At 36.3% G+C, this 15471-nt stretch overlaps 1 protein-coding gene across 2 annotated transcripts in view; it reads left to right on the top strand.

The window, feature by feature from the left end:
• LOC145280050 (afadin- and alpha-actinin-binding protein B-like) overlaps positions 1-15471 on the top strand; it is a 114816-nt gene that overhangs the window by 82549 nt on the left and 16796 nt on the right. The window contains exons 10-11 of one of the 2 annotated variants that reach the window (XM_080131730.1): positions 10581-10723; positions 14153-14329. In XM_080131730.1, the coding sequence (XP_079987856.1) occupies positions 10581-10723; positions 14153-14329 (320 nt within the window). The remainder of the gene's footprint in view (positions 1-10580; positions 10724-14152; positions 14330-15471) is intronic. The other variant, XM_080131731.1, reaches the window with a different exon arrangement.

The following is a 15471-nucleotide window of genomic DNA, read 5'->3' as shown; positions in this document are numbered from 1 at the left end:
AAAAGATATTTCTCCATGCGATCGCTAATGGCATCCCAGTCAGCCTTATTTTAGTATGTTTTTGTTTTGAGCAATGGCTCTTCAACTTGGGGTTGAGAGTTTAGAGTGATTCTATCATTATCACAGCATAATCAACATTCCTAAGTGGGCAATCAGCATTTGTTACATGATCCTCAGGATCTCTTGTCAAAAATAGATCCACAAGTGAGGCTTGCTGGTCCTGACGATCTGGGAGACAGGTCGGGAATGTTACTGTCTGTATCAAGGAATGGGATATAGCAAAGTTATGGATGATGCTATTAGCTGTGTCAGTCAAATTAGAGAAGCCAAGCAAATTTCTGTGGCGGGCGTTGGAGTCACTAAATACATGTATTTTGGCACTAGTGTCAAGGGAGAGTGCTACATTTATGTTGTCAGAGACATGATTGATTATAGTACAGTCCTGGCTGGATGGAGAGCAATAAAGAAAATACAAGTAGCTAACGCTATGTTGTAAATTTAGTTTAAAGCCCATGAAGGCCTGTTAACCTGATTTTAGTTGAGATTCCCTAGACATGGGGAGGGTGTTACAAATATAGACTCCAAGTCTGTTCCTGTTAAAGTCCTTACGACAAAGTGTAAGATAACCAGACATGTTAAAGGTTAAAGATGTTAGAGGAGATGGAGAAGTGCAAGTTAGTTTCACTTAATGCTAAAATATCTGGGGAGTTTGCTAGAAATTATTCTACATCCTCTAAGATAGTTCTAAGTCCTCGGATATGTGTAAATGCAAGCCTCAAGGGAGGAGGCGTGAGTGTGTGTCTGGTTTGAACATTTTTTTTTGGATTGAGCTATCATTTCATTCTATTTAGTAGTTTCAGATCTAGATTGAGGTGCTAGGCAAAACGGATGTGCATAGCCATCATCATGCAACACGAGTAGACCATCAGCCGGCTCCTCATCCCACAAGAATGTGGTCTCGGGGAATGCCCACCAGAGAGGAGTACAGAGTGCCTTTCCATGCGTGACATGGCACTACAAATATCCCAATATTACACAACTGATGATAGAACAGCCGCTCTAAGCGCTATCAAAGGGCTTCTGTACTGTCAGTTGGAAACAGCAACCAACAACCGTCAAACCGGTACCCTCAAACTTGTCCAACAGGAGTGACCCAGTCCAATCATGTTAGCATATATGGTAAATAAGCACCCTCAAGATGGCCAGTTATAAGAGAAGAGAATAAGGCAAATGTAGGGGACGGCATTCATTGCCCTAGTTAGGAAACAAGGCTAAGCACTGGGCGTCTCTAATGAGTCCTTGTGGCCGCACCTCTGCTCCTGGCTAATAGGCAAAGAAGGAATATGGAGTATAGATAGGCAGAGCCTATCTACTCCTTAAGCAGTTTAGGTTTGCAAACCGGTGATTTGATTAAGTCACCAGCTCTAGGGAAGTTGTCATCCAGGAATGAGGAGGCCTCCCTTCCCTGTTTGGTGCCAAGATGTATGAGGTCAGTGGCACAGGTTTACAAATCAGTTTTCCTTATCCTAGATGGATGATCTAACCAGATCTACTGGTCCCTCAGCACTGAGAGGGTTTTTCCTGCACCTGGTTGCATGGATAGTGAGGATTGATAGTTAGTATCAAAGAATTAGTATCTGCTTTGAAGTTATACTCCTCAGAATAGGATTAAGATTGGTTACGTTTTTAAAGGAGATATGTATGAGTGTGGGGTGTAGATTAAAGGTGAATATCTACTAGGGTTAAGAAAAGATCAAATGTGGTTTGTGGATTAGTGATTAATTGGAAAATCATAGTATAAGGGTTAGGGTGCATTTCGAAATGTGCTTTAAGTGTTAGCTTTCAAGGAAAGATAATCACCAGTACTTTATCCCATCTAATGAAAGAAATATATAGTTGCTAGTTAATACAGATCATTTATAATTTGGGCACAAACTGTGGCTATTAGTTATCTATTTTATAGATATTGTATAGAGTATAAATATAGGTTAAGCTAATGCATCCCTTAGCAATAGAAATCTATAGATGTTTAGTATTTATCGATTTTGAAAAGGTCAACCTACTAAAGTTTAGGACCGGAAGCTAAACCCTCCTCCTAAGGTACATGCAAAGTGTGTGATTTTATATCAGCTTGGGGAGAAGAGTAATTGATTTTTTGTCCAGTTGAAACAGGAGAGATGATATAACTTACAAGAATACAGCAGTAATATACAATTTAGATATACAGGGATTTAGCGAGGATTTAAGAGTATGTTTATCATGCAAAACAGACAGGAAGGCGTCTTGGAGGCAAAGTATTATCCCTTTAAAGCAGACATTTAGAAATAACGTTTGTGCCAGTTATTTTAGTAACATATATCAGTAACAATATACATGTGGCCAGTTTAGGCCTTATATTTAAACATTACACTTCGTCATAGAATGATAAAATTATGATTTCCAAAAAGAGGGAAGCAGTATAAGTAAATAAGAGCAGGAAAACAGGTTTGGTGAATAAGCAATAACTTAATTGCTTTATAAGAAGTGGTCCGCACAATTTAGCAGTTTTTGTATGATTTTACTTTTATTTTTTGAGATGTCTCATATTTTGTACTGTAATGCTTCCACTTCATCAAGATATTTCGGTCTGTCAGATCACTGCAAATCCTGTCTAGACAGCTGTTTGGTTGTGATGTCACACAAGATCAATGAAAGTTCTGTCTTTGAGTGGGATCACTGTAGATTGCATTGGATAACAATCAGATTGTAATCTGAAAGTTATCCAGTGGAATTGCCAAATGGAATTTGGCAATTGGATTAGTCCGGGATCAATCCGGAATTACAATCTTATCTCCCCCACCCAAAAAAATAACAGGCATAAATCAATAAGAAGCAACCCATGGCACTATAGCCCTTTATAGCTTCTTCCTTTTTTTTTTTTTTTTTACAAAGGAGTCACCACTTATCAAGGCCCAAAGGTCACTCGAGGATAATGGTTAATGAGTGTACACAAGTCAATGACACAATATCCTAGTAATCGTTAGTAATGGAAATTTGGTAAATTGGATTACTTAAGGGAGTGGCTCATCAAGAATTTGTTTATGTTAGACTTGAATATGATCAAATTGTAGTCAGATGGAAAGCAGGCAAATGCAAGAGAGTTCCACAGGCATGCAGTTCTAAGAAAGCAGCTTTGTTCATGGAATCTACGTTTAGGATAAGGCACAGAAAAAGAGTGGGGGAAATTATTGATAGTGGTTTCAGCTAGACGAATGCTTTCATGGAAGTTTAGCGAGGGGGGGGGCATAGATTGGAGCTCAGACAGGAACCTGCCATGAAAATAGTGATAGAGTAAAGACAGGTTCGTAATGTCTCTTCTGTGGGAAGAGGTTGCAGAGAAGAGAAAAGGGCACTCCCACCAGGTTACAAAGTCTATTTTGAACTTTGTCGAAGTATGATAAAAGGTTTCCAGCAGTTCCTGCCCAGATGTGACAACAGTACTCCATATCTGGATGTACCTGACTCTTACTCAGGTAGAGAATTGCATCAGCAGTGAGATATCTACTAGAGCCCTAGAAGGATCCCATCATTTATCCAGCCCAGAAGCTTGTTAAAACATGGAGCCTCCCCAAGACGAGAGCCATTCATTTCAATTGATGCCAGATAGGAGATCAGAGCGTTGTGATAGGGATATCTCTAGAGAAGACCCTAATTTACCTCATGTGCTTCTGGGTTGCACTTGCTTACACCACCGCATATATATTTTCCCTCTATTGCCCCCCACAACAGCGGAGTTACTATCTTTAAGTGTATATCTGAGAAAATTAACTACATCCTGTCTGCTCATCATTCGGCTAACATCCACATTTGCAGTGACTTCAATGTCCATAATGTGAAATGGCTGACCCACTCGAACAAGACGGATGATGAGGGGAGGGTCTGTTATGATTTTACCATTGCCTATGACCTCCCTCAGATTGTTCACGAACCCATCCGTATGCCCGATACTACCGGTTAGTATGCAAACCTTCTAGACCTTTTTCTCACAACTTCCCCTGAGCTATGTTCATGTTCCATTCTATCTCCTCTGGGATCCTCCAACCACTCAGTTGTATCAGTTAAGATAAAAATGAAATGTAATAAGTCTTCAGACGTACCTCTCTACCATACTGTATATTGATATTCTATGGCTGACTGGGAAGCTTCCATACATTTATATCTGATCTATCTCTGCATTCCATGTTTAAAAAGAAGTGTCTTCTATAGTATTAGACCTGACCGAATGGTTAATTGTAGGCATAGACCGATTCATACCATCCAAAAAATTCCAACAAAAACCTAACAGCCAGCCATGGTTCTCTCCAGAATGTGCTGCTGCCTTCATGCACAAAAATCACTTTTTCCATAGCTACCAACATAATAGATGTACTGAAACTAAAGCTGCTTTCAGGACTGCCAGCAACCATTCTAAAAGAGTAATAAAAATGCAAGAGAGCTATATGCTCAGTCCGTTTAATCCAAAGTAGCTGAGCAGTGGCTTGGTCCTCACCAGTTTTGGCAAATAACAAACAGAATCCTGAACAGAAGCGTGCGTTCCATCCCCACCATCATCAATGGACCCGGGATCATCTCGTCTGCATCAGACAAGGTCAAAACATTTGCCAAGAACGTTGCAACTAATTCTACCCTATGCGACGAAGGCCATCAACTCCCCGTATTTCCTCCTATAACAGACAACACGCTATGCAACATACACATATCTGTGCGTGATGTCGCCAAGCTAATCAAGAACCTTAATTCCAGTAAAGCAACTGGCCCTGATGGCATTCCAGTTATAGTATTGAAAAAGCTGCAACCAGAACTTGCCCCCATACTTACAAAACTGTTTAAGCGTTGCCTTAAGGAGAAGTGCTTCCCAATACCCTGCAAAAACCTCATCAGTATGGCCTGTATTTAAGAATTCAGGTGAAAAGTCATCTCCCTCTCAGTACAGACCAATAAGTCTCCTGTGTTTCATGAGTAAGCTGCTGGAATCCATATTAAATAGAGAAGTAGTCAACCACTTCAGCAAAAGCAACCTTCTTAGTGACATGCAATATGGTTTCCGTTCAGCAGCTGTGTTAACGGTTATATCTCATAGGATTAGTGAATTTCTTGACAAAGGCTCCCTTTCTAGGGCAATTGCTCCTGACATATCAAAGGCCTTCGATAAGGTATGGCATAAGGGTCTACTTCACAAGATTTCCAGTTACGGTATAACTGGAAATGTTTTCTCAATTATTAAATCATTTCTCTCTGATAGGCTCATGAGTAGTGGTTAATGGGCAGAAATCAGAGGCCCATAGTGTTAATGCTGGAGTCCCTCAGGGGACCATCCTGGGCCCAACTCTCTTCCTGGTCTACATCAATGATACTTAAATCATTTGTTGACATCTATGCTGATGACACAACCATCTATGACCATACACCAAAGGCTGTAAATGACAAAGATCTCTTTGGTTCTCTCTCCTCTAATCTTGAGCACGTAGTACAGTAGGGGGAAGAGGTGACTGGTTACTTATAATGCATCTAAAACCAAACTCCTATCTTTACATCATCAACGCTCTGATCCCCATCTGGCATCAATTGAAATGGATGGCTCTCGTCTTGGGAAGCTCCATGTTTTGACAAGCTTCTGCGTTTGACCTTTACTCCTGATCTGAAATAGAACACGTACATCAAGTGTGTTGCCAAGGTCGATGGGAAAATGGTGGGATCCTTCTACCGCTCCAGAAGATATCTCACTATTGATGCAATTCTCTATCTATATAAAAGCCAAGTACGTCCAAGGATGGAGTACTGCTGCCACATCTGGGCAGGAGCTGCTAAAAACAGCCTATCCTGCCTTGACAGAGTACAAAATAGACTTCGTAGCTTAGTGGAGGATGCTCTTTTCTCTTCCCTGCAACTTCTCTCCCACAGAAGAGACGTTGTGAGCCTGTTTTTATTTTATCGTTACTTGCATAGCAAGTGCTCGTCTGAGCTCCAATCTCTGGTCCCCCCCTATCGCCAATCTTTCACGATAAACACCCATCTAACTGAAACCACTGTCAATAATTTTCCCCACTCTTTATCTGTACCTAAATCAAAACATAGATTCCATGAACAAAGCTTCTTTTTTAGAAGTGCACACCTGTGGAACTTTCTTCCGTTTGCCTGTTTCCCACCTGACTACAACTTGGATGTCTTCAAGTCCAACATAAACAAATTCCTGATAAACCGCCCCCTTAAGTAAGACACTTTATCAAATCTCAAATACTAATGATTACTACGATACTATCCCATTGATTATTGTACATGCAATAACCCTTATCCCTGAGTAGCTTCCGGGCCTTGGTAAGTGGTGACTACCATGTAAAAAAAAAAAAAAAAACATATCGACTCCGCTCTTGAGGTTCGCTTTCACAAATATCTGTGGGCTTAGAAGTAATAGAGATGATGTAGACATTTACCTTTTAGTAAATTCCCCGGATATCTTAGCATTAAGTGAAATAAACTTACACTCTTCAATCCCCTCCAACTACTTTAACATTACAGGATACCTCCCTCTTTACCGTAAGGATTCGGATAGATGTATGCACGCACTTAGTCTATATTCGTAGCACCCTCCTTTAAACTAGAGAAAAAAATCTTGAATCTGATGACTAGGCTTTATGTGCTTTCGACTAACCTTTCATCACTGCGTTAGTTACTTATATTTTCTCTTCTGTTCTCCCTCAAGTCAGGATTGTACCCTAATCGATCACGTCTTTGATAGTATAGATGCAGCACTCTCCTTGGATAGTAATGCCCAAATACATGCGTTTGGTGACTTTAATGTCCACCATAAAAAGTGGCTTGGTTTCTCAGGTTACACAGATGCAGCTGGACGCTCCACTAATAGCTTCTATAGCCCATTCCCTCACATAGACAGTAATGTTTCCAACTGGCCTACCAGATCGTGAACCTCAGCAGATTTCACTTTTAGACCTATTCCTCACCACAGTACCTGAGGATTGTGTGATTAATACACACAGTCAACTTGGAAACGCAAACCACCCAGTTGACATCACATTTAAATCCCAACCTCAAGGTGTGGAATCATTGCTCAAAACCAAAAGGTACTACAACAGGGCTTACTGAGAAACCATTAGAGAACACATCCGAGATACTCCATGGACCGATATCTTCTCTCTTCCTGCTGAACAGAGTGCCAATGAGACAACTGAATCGTGCAAAGCGGGAATTGAAGCGCATGTTCCCATACGGAAATATTTTAGCAAGCCCCACTCACCCCCATGTTCACTACAGATTGTGCAGCTGCTATTGTACAAAGACAGCATGCATTCCGCCAGTTTGTACGTCATAAGTCAAATACAAATCGGCAAAATTCATAGAAGCTAGAAATCATTGTAAGAGAGAAATAGTGACAGTCAAAAGAACGCAGGCTGAAATAATCAGGGAACGCATAGAATCGACAAAGATAGGAATTCGTGATTTCAGAAAAATCTATAATAGTGTAGTGAATAAAGAGCAATCAGTAATTCCCCCACTAAGCAACAACCAGAAGGTTGCATGCACGGTAACAGAAAAGGTGGAACTGCTGTCCTGGCGATTGCCTCTAACTCCTAGAGCCAACAAACAACTCCCTCCCAAATTTCCTTATGAAGACTAAAGCCACATTAGATGATGTAAAAATCACCCCTTCTCATGTCTGCGATACATGATACATCCAAGTCCTTTGACAAAGTCTGGCACAAAGGGCTGCTAATGAAAATTAAATCGTACATTATAACTGGACGTATACTAAATATAATTAGATCCATCTCAGACAATAAAAGCATACAGGTTGTTATTGATGGACATACATTCAAGCAGCATAACATTAATGCGGGAGTGTCTCAGGGGTCGATCCTTGGACCATTATTATTCCTGATATTTGAAAACGATCTCTCTGATAATATTGTGTCCGAGATGGGTATATTTGCTGATGATACAATGCTCTATAACATGCATTAGGGAAGAAAAGATGTAAATAAATCTAAGACAATGGAAAAATCATTAGAAAATGACCTCCAGACCATAGGTGAATGGGGACGCAAATGGATGGTAATATTTAATGCTAGGAAAACTAAGCTGCTCTCCTTTAACAATTACAAGACATCTCTCAAACCGCTTATATCGATGAAAAAAACACCCTACCTGAGAATTCTACCTTTAAACTCCTTTTTTGGGACTATTTTACCATATTTTACTTTGTGGGTAATATGAACTGGAATAAATACATAGAGGATATTGCAAAGACTGCTGCAAAGATGGTGGGTTCCCTCTATCGAGCTAAAAGCTACTCACACCTGAGGGTATCCCGTACCTCTACAAGGCCACCATTCACTCATGCATGGAGTGTTGTTGCCACATCTGGGCTGATGCATCTACCACTAGCCTCTCCATTTTGGATAGGTTCCAAAAAAGATTTGTCAATCTAATCTGTCCCACTTTATCAACTAAGCTCCAGCTCTTGTCCCAGCATCACAATGTTGCATCTCTGTGAATGTTTTAATGGAATGTGTTCTGATGAACTCGTTGCACTTGTACCCCGTACATATCTCCGACAAACCCGTTCAGCAATTAGATCTCACCCTTTCACTGTTGAGGTCCCTAGATGCCAAAAAGCTTTCTATTCTAATAGTTTCTTCCCTTGAACAGCTGGACTTTGGAATTCCCTTCCTGCTACCTGCTTTCCTGGTCGTAATGATATGCAGAAGTTTAAATGTAACATAAACCGACATCTTGCTAATCTTTCCTAGATATGGTCTCAAAAAGTAGCCTTTTTCGTCCAAGTGGTGATATGCCTTGTTAGGAGTTAACATTAAATAAATAGAGCTGGTAGAGTGTATATGTGAGTATATTTATCATACAAGTGAATGATAGACATAAAAAATAATATACATGAAAAGTAATTATAAAATGCTGAATAGGTGTGGGAGGTTAGTATATGGATCTGCAGAATAGATTTCCACATAGGGGTCAAGGAGTCGGAGTCTAAGATATCAAAGGAGTCGAAGTTGGCATTTTACGAATTCAAGGTGTCGGAGTCGGACTTTCACCATCCGACTCCGCAACCCTGCTTTAAAGTGCATCCTGTGATGAAGCCACAAGTGGGGTGTTCTGGGGAGCTTGGAGTTACACCTTAGTTATCATTAATCTTACGGAAGAGCATTGAGTCATATCTTAGTTGCCACTATTCTCGGATTCATCCTAATCCAGAGTTGTGGCAGTACCTGTCAGGATCCCATTTATTTGTTTACAAAATATGTGCCTACAAAACAAATTAATCTACAAGCCTGTACAGTTTTGGTATAAAATATTCAAATAATGGTTGACATGCCATAAAGTTGCTAGAAAATGTTTGCATCATTCTATCGCTCCAGAAGACATCTTCCTCCAGACAAAATCCTCTACAGTATAAGAGCCAAATATTTCCTAAGATAAAGTACTGTTACCACCTCTTGGCAGGAGGTCCTAAGAGTACTTTTTCATGCTTTCGATTGCCTTTTTTTCTTCCTTACAACTTTTTTTCCCCACAGAAGAGACGTGAGTCTCTCTGCTCTATTTTCATAGTAAGTGCTCAATTGAGCTTCAATCTATGGTCCCCCTATTTACAAAACATTCACAACAACCACTGGCAACAATTTTCCCTACTCTGTATCTGTGCCTAAAACTAAACGTAAATTCTATGAACTGTTTCTTTCCTAAAACTACCCACCTGTGAAACTCTATACTGCAAAACTGCTTTTCAGCATGGTCGTTTTCAAGTCCAATGTAAACAAGTTCTTGTTGAGTCAACCTCTTAAATAATCAAATTCTACTCAATTTCCATCACTCCTAATCATTACAGTGTTGTTTCGCCGATCACCTAACATCTATATGAACCCTTATTCTCGAATAGCCTTCATGTCTTGAAAATATGGTGACTCCCATAAAAAAACTATTTTTTTTTTGTTGTTCAGCACCGAATTTAGTGATGAACACTTTCACTGATTTAATCTTTATTTCAAATATTTTGTGTCACATGGTTAAGCCTAATCAATTATCTAGCTGACATCAATCATACCCTACAACCCATCGCACCTCACCCAAGCGACTAAAAACTGAACAATCACCAATCCCAGATTTATTCTGCACACGACACAAAACTGCATGTAGTGGTGTGACCCTAATTTGGGGGTGTAAAGTGATTCTTTAGATATCACTACTCCCAGGTCCACTCTGACTCGGAATAATACTATCTATGGGTTGAATAGAACCTTTTATTTACAGACTATTTTTCAAGATAAATTAGTTTCTTTTTATATATTTTTTAATCATTTTTATTACCTTTTTTTTTTTTTTTTTTCTTTTTTTTGCACCCCCTCTCGCCATTTTTTTCCTTTTTCTCACATCTGATTTTTCTTTTAAAATAATTGTTTTCTATGAATAGTACTCTTACAGTAAACAATTTGAGAATAATTGTAAAGGTGTGTGTAATTTATAAGTATTACATCTGAAATCAGTTTAAGTTTATTCAACCAAATTCATTTCAGAATCTGAAGTCTCCATGGCTCCGCTTTCACCTCCTGTTGTGCCTCATGTTTCTGAAGGTGACCTTGAAATGCAATTGTCTAAACTGCAGAAACAAGTGGAAGAGTGTCATGAAATCATTCAACTGCAGGATCAAGTGTTAAGGGTTTGTAATTCAATCAAATTTACCAAACCTTTTGTTTGGTATTCAGAAATTAATGAACACTAAAATTTTGTGCCCCAAAAAATTGAACAAAATTCATCTTTTATAACGTTTATAGATGAAAGTAAGAATATTTTCTTCCAGGAATTTAATATTTCCATAGAAATTTTTGTTTTTATATAAATCTTCATAATCAAATGAAAGTTTTATATTTGACCTTTTGATCTTCAATTTATAAAGATGTTTGATTGGCTTTATAAATATCGTCATGAAAATTAAAATCAGCTATGTTGTGATCAAATCAAATCTATAATGGTTGTTGAAATACTATTATCAGAGAAGACACCTAGTCCATCTGTGGCTAAAATAACTTGTGTTCAGTTAATTGTCTACGTTGAATCGTTTATAAGTATTGTTTCAAGATGAAATGAGAAAACAAGCAAATTATAAATTGCATCGATTTAAACCAAGTATAAATTAAACAATTGACATATTTTAATTTATTGCATGTAATGTTTATTTTTAAAGAATTATCGTTTTGATAATTTTGTATGTTGCTATCATCAATCTTTTTGATACTAAATCTTGTACCATTATGTTGCATGTAACAAATGTTTGACACAATCTGCTATTCCTTACCCCCTTTGCATAAGCATTCATGAAATGTTTATTACGTGACACAAATTAATCCCTTACTCAACCTTATCATATGAACAATCTTACATCAATTTAACCCGCAATATTTCTACATTTCTTGACTTGGTTTGACATGCATGCAATTCATTTGATTTTTTTTTTAATTAATATATACTTATTAAATGATTGGTGACATTGCTTTCTGCTTTTTTAAAAAAAAAAGAAAAAAAAGCTGTACACTAAAATGTACACATTCATCCAGTTTGTTTTTTTTGTTTTTTTTATAAAATAAAATTTGATTAAGAAAAGATTTCTAATTGTTATTATGATTGATATTTCAACTCTGAATTATGTCCCATGGGCATTGACCTTAATGTATGCATAAAATGGCAAACAAGACATTTTGACGTTAAAATGCAGTCAAATATGAGCAGGTAAAATTATAGAGGAATAAAAAGGGTGAATCAAATGAGGAACAAGTTGTTACGTTCAATTTAGCTTAACTTTGCGGTTTTTGAAACAAAATGACAAGTACGGACTTTCTTTTTGGCGCCACTGTATATTACTATCCTTCAGGGTCAGCAACACGTCAAGTGCATTTAAGAATGATAGGCTGTTTAATTAATGGAGATAAAAATTGACCAGGAAATCTTATGAACTGAAGTGATCACAACTTTGTCTTGGAACAAATTGTTTTTTGTTTTTCTTTTTCGTGAGTCAAATTTAGAATCAAATATTTTTCTGCATCACAGGTTGTTTGTAATATGCATCTATCCTGACTAATGGTCAGGATAGATGGAATAAAAAATTTTTTTTTTTAACCATCCATAACTATGAAAGTTTGATTTTCATAAATAATACTTGTGTGACTTAATAAGAAAAATACTTATTCTTTACTGTTTTATTTATTTATATATATATATATATATATATATATATATATAAGCTGTGTGTGTGTGTCTGGTCACGAATAGGCTTCTATATGGTTGAGTATTTTAAAAAACTGAGTACATATAATGATAGAAGATGTATCGAGACACAAGAATGGGTATGTTTGATCTGGCAGAACGGTAGTTCATTAAAATTGTGGGGTCTGCGTACGCGCCTGGTCCACAAAGTATGGAAATAAAAAATTTAAAAATTAATAAAAAAAAACGTTTACAAGTGTTTTTGATGTACATAAGAATACTTTGATAAGTATGTTTTAACTTAAATAGGGATGGTATAATAAAATTGTGGGGTCTGCGTTCGCGCCTGGCCTCCATAGAATGGAAATAGGCACAAACTTTAATAAAGACTTTTCATATCTATCTGTGTAAGTATACTTTGATAATTATGTTTCAGTTTGAAGAAATATGGTATAATAAAATTATGGGGCGTTCGTTCGTGCCTGACCATCATAGAATGAAAATATGTCACAAAGTTTAACAAGGTTTTTTAATATAGATCCACAGAATATTGTGATAAGTGTTTCAGTGTGAACAGGTATGGTATAATAAATTATGGGGCTTATCTATTTTATTTTTACTTTCATCATATTTTGCTTTGGTTTTGATACCCCCAAATTTGAAGCTATCTCTTTACAACCCTTCGTTTTCATAACCTATCATACTTTCATAAATCAGAGTCCATTTTCTGTAGGCTGTTTTTGAACCCAGTCAACGACGGGTACTTTTGCTAGTATATATATACTAGTAGGCCACTTGGCATTGCCTGATCATAAAATATACTCAAGTATGATATTTTAATTTTTGAAGAATTCATATTATAGTCAATTATTTATCAATTAGTATATATTACATTGTATCCAATATATAATAGTGATTTCAAAATAAATAATTACTTAGGTGCCATCAGTTAGAATCGAAAGCAAAATCTATAGCGCTCCAGCCTTAGTTATTATTGTTTGATCTATCATCAGATAAGAAATTTACAAATGAACTGACTTTAATGTATAAATGTATATTTTTGTAGATTTAGTCAACGTATACCTGCCAAGTTCCAAGTTTCTGCAATTTTGAGCCTTTAGTAGCTATTTATGCCAGCTAAATACCTACATTAGAACGGAGCACAAAAAATATAATCCTTTGACCCTCCTCGTGCTGCTCTGTAACCTTGCATCTCAAAAGAGGCACTTTGAAAAAATGGAGACACACTCATACATAGTTTTATAAATTATATACTATTCATAGTGTATTAACTTAATTCATTACAATTGTTTCAATAGATGGGATAAAGATTATCCGCTCATATCATCAGTTATTTATTTATCAGATTTATTTTAACTCGAATCATCTGATGATATGGGCGGATAATCTTTGAAATAACTTGTAATGAATTAAGTTAATACACTCGAGGTTGAAATAAAAAACATATTTGGCTCTACTAATGTATTGAGCAATTTTTATGCTTGTTTTTGACCAAATGTACCTCTTATCTATCTATATATATATATTTATATATGTATATATATATATGAGAATAATGGAAATAGTATTCCGACGAAATAGAGAAATAAAAAGGAACAAACCAAGTTATGTGTTCATCAACGTTTTGTCTTTGAGGAAGTCTCAAAATAAAGAAATGTTGAACACACAACTCGGTTTATTTTTTTTTTATTACATATATATTACTCATATCAATGTCAAGTATTCTAGTTTGTCTCTAATATTTAAATATGATTTAATAATAAAGTTTGAAATCATCTGGGTTTTTTTTTCTTTTTTTACTCATTAATCTTCAAATTAAATGTTTGTTACCTTTTCCCGCTTTTTGCTTTTCGTTTTCCACCAACAGAATGCCGTAGGAAGCATGCCAGAATCTCAACCCGGCCATTCTTTTTTGCATGAGTCGCATTTGATTTCTGAATATGAAGAACTTGAAGCCAAAAAACGGTTGTTTATGGAAGAGAAAGAGAATTTCAACAAAGAACGTTCAGTTTTTACGAATGCTGCCATCAGATTGGCTGAGGAGGTATTGTTATTGTCGGATTCTATTTTTGTTTTGTTTTTTTGCATTTATTTTTAAAAAGCTAATTTTTTCTTTTTGATTTTCAGTCCTAAAAGAGATGTAGATTATAGCCTTTTGCTTTGCAAAGATTATCTCTAGAAAAATGTTGACAGTGCTATTGAAAAAAAATATTGACAAACAATATCTGGATTATATAGAACATTAGAAAATATGTCATCCATGGAGCTCAGATTAGTTTGTTTGAATCAGGAGAAAGTGACTTTCCAAAATCAGTTGATTTTTTTTTTTTAAGTTAGTATTTTTGTTATCTTCCTTTCTTGATCAGCAATGGATTCAATCTATCTATACTCCTATGAATTTGTTTTTCAAGCGTGTGTACCGATATTCATATTAAAAACCCTTTCTCTATTTAAAAAAAAAATACAATTTTGTTATGTATGGGGCGTGGAATTGCATTCACTAGCAGAAGATCTAGCTAATTTGCATATTTTTTTAAACATTCATTTTAATTAATTCCCTATTAGTTTTTTCACTTTTCTTATAGGATAATCATCTTTTGGTTAACTATTACATGTAATTTTATTAATGCAGATGTTCTACATGATTTATAATTGCATAATATTTGCATAAAAAGTTTATAGTAAACACAAAATTGTTTCCATATATATTTATGTATATGTATATATTTTTGTTTAACAAATTTTGCCTACCAAACTCCTCCTAGAGTTTTTGTCTACAGACATGGAACTTCATATATAAGGTATTTGAATCCATGCGAAACTTTATATTTGGGTTTTAGCCCAGAAAAATTGGTGCAAAAGTGTGAAAATTAAAAAAAAAAAAAAAAAAAAATCTGCCAGGTGAAGGTCGAACGCAGCCATTATGAACGCATAATGTAGTAGTTATTGGTTCATGTTTTAATTTTTAGCCTTGCAATAAATGTCTCCTTGGCCCAGTTATTGGCAGCAGAGGCAAAAATAAGGCGTAAGCTGAAGGTTTTGATTTTGATTCTCGATGGTGGCGCGCAAGTCTTTATTTTTTTTTACTTTTTAAATCATTACTATATATTGCGTCCAATATAATCTATAATATAAATCTCACCTGTTTGTTCAAATGTATGTATATATGTGTGTATGTTTGCCTGC

Source organism: Euprymna scolopes, chromosome 7 (genome assembly GCF_053919585.1).
Source record: "Euprymna scolopes isolate OS-2025 chromosome 7, ASM5391958v1, whole genome shotgun sequence".
Taxonomy (NCBI): domain Eukaryota; kingdom Metazoa; phylum Mollusca; class Cephalopoda; order Sepiida; family Sepiolidae; genus Euprymna; species Euprymna scolopes.
This window is presented reverse-complemented; position numbering and strand designations above follow the sequence as displayed.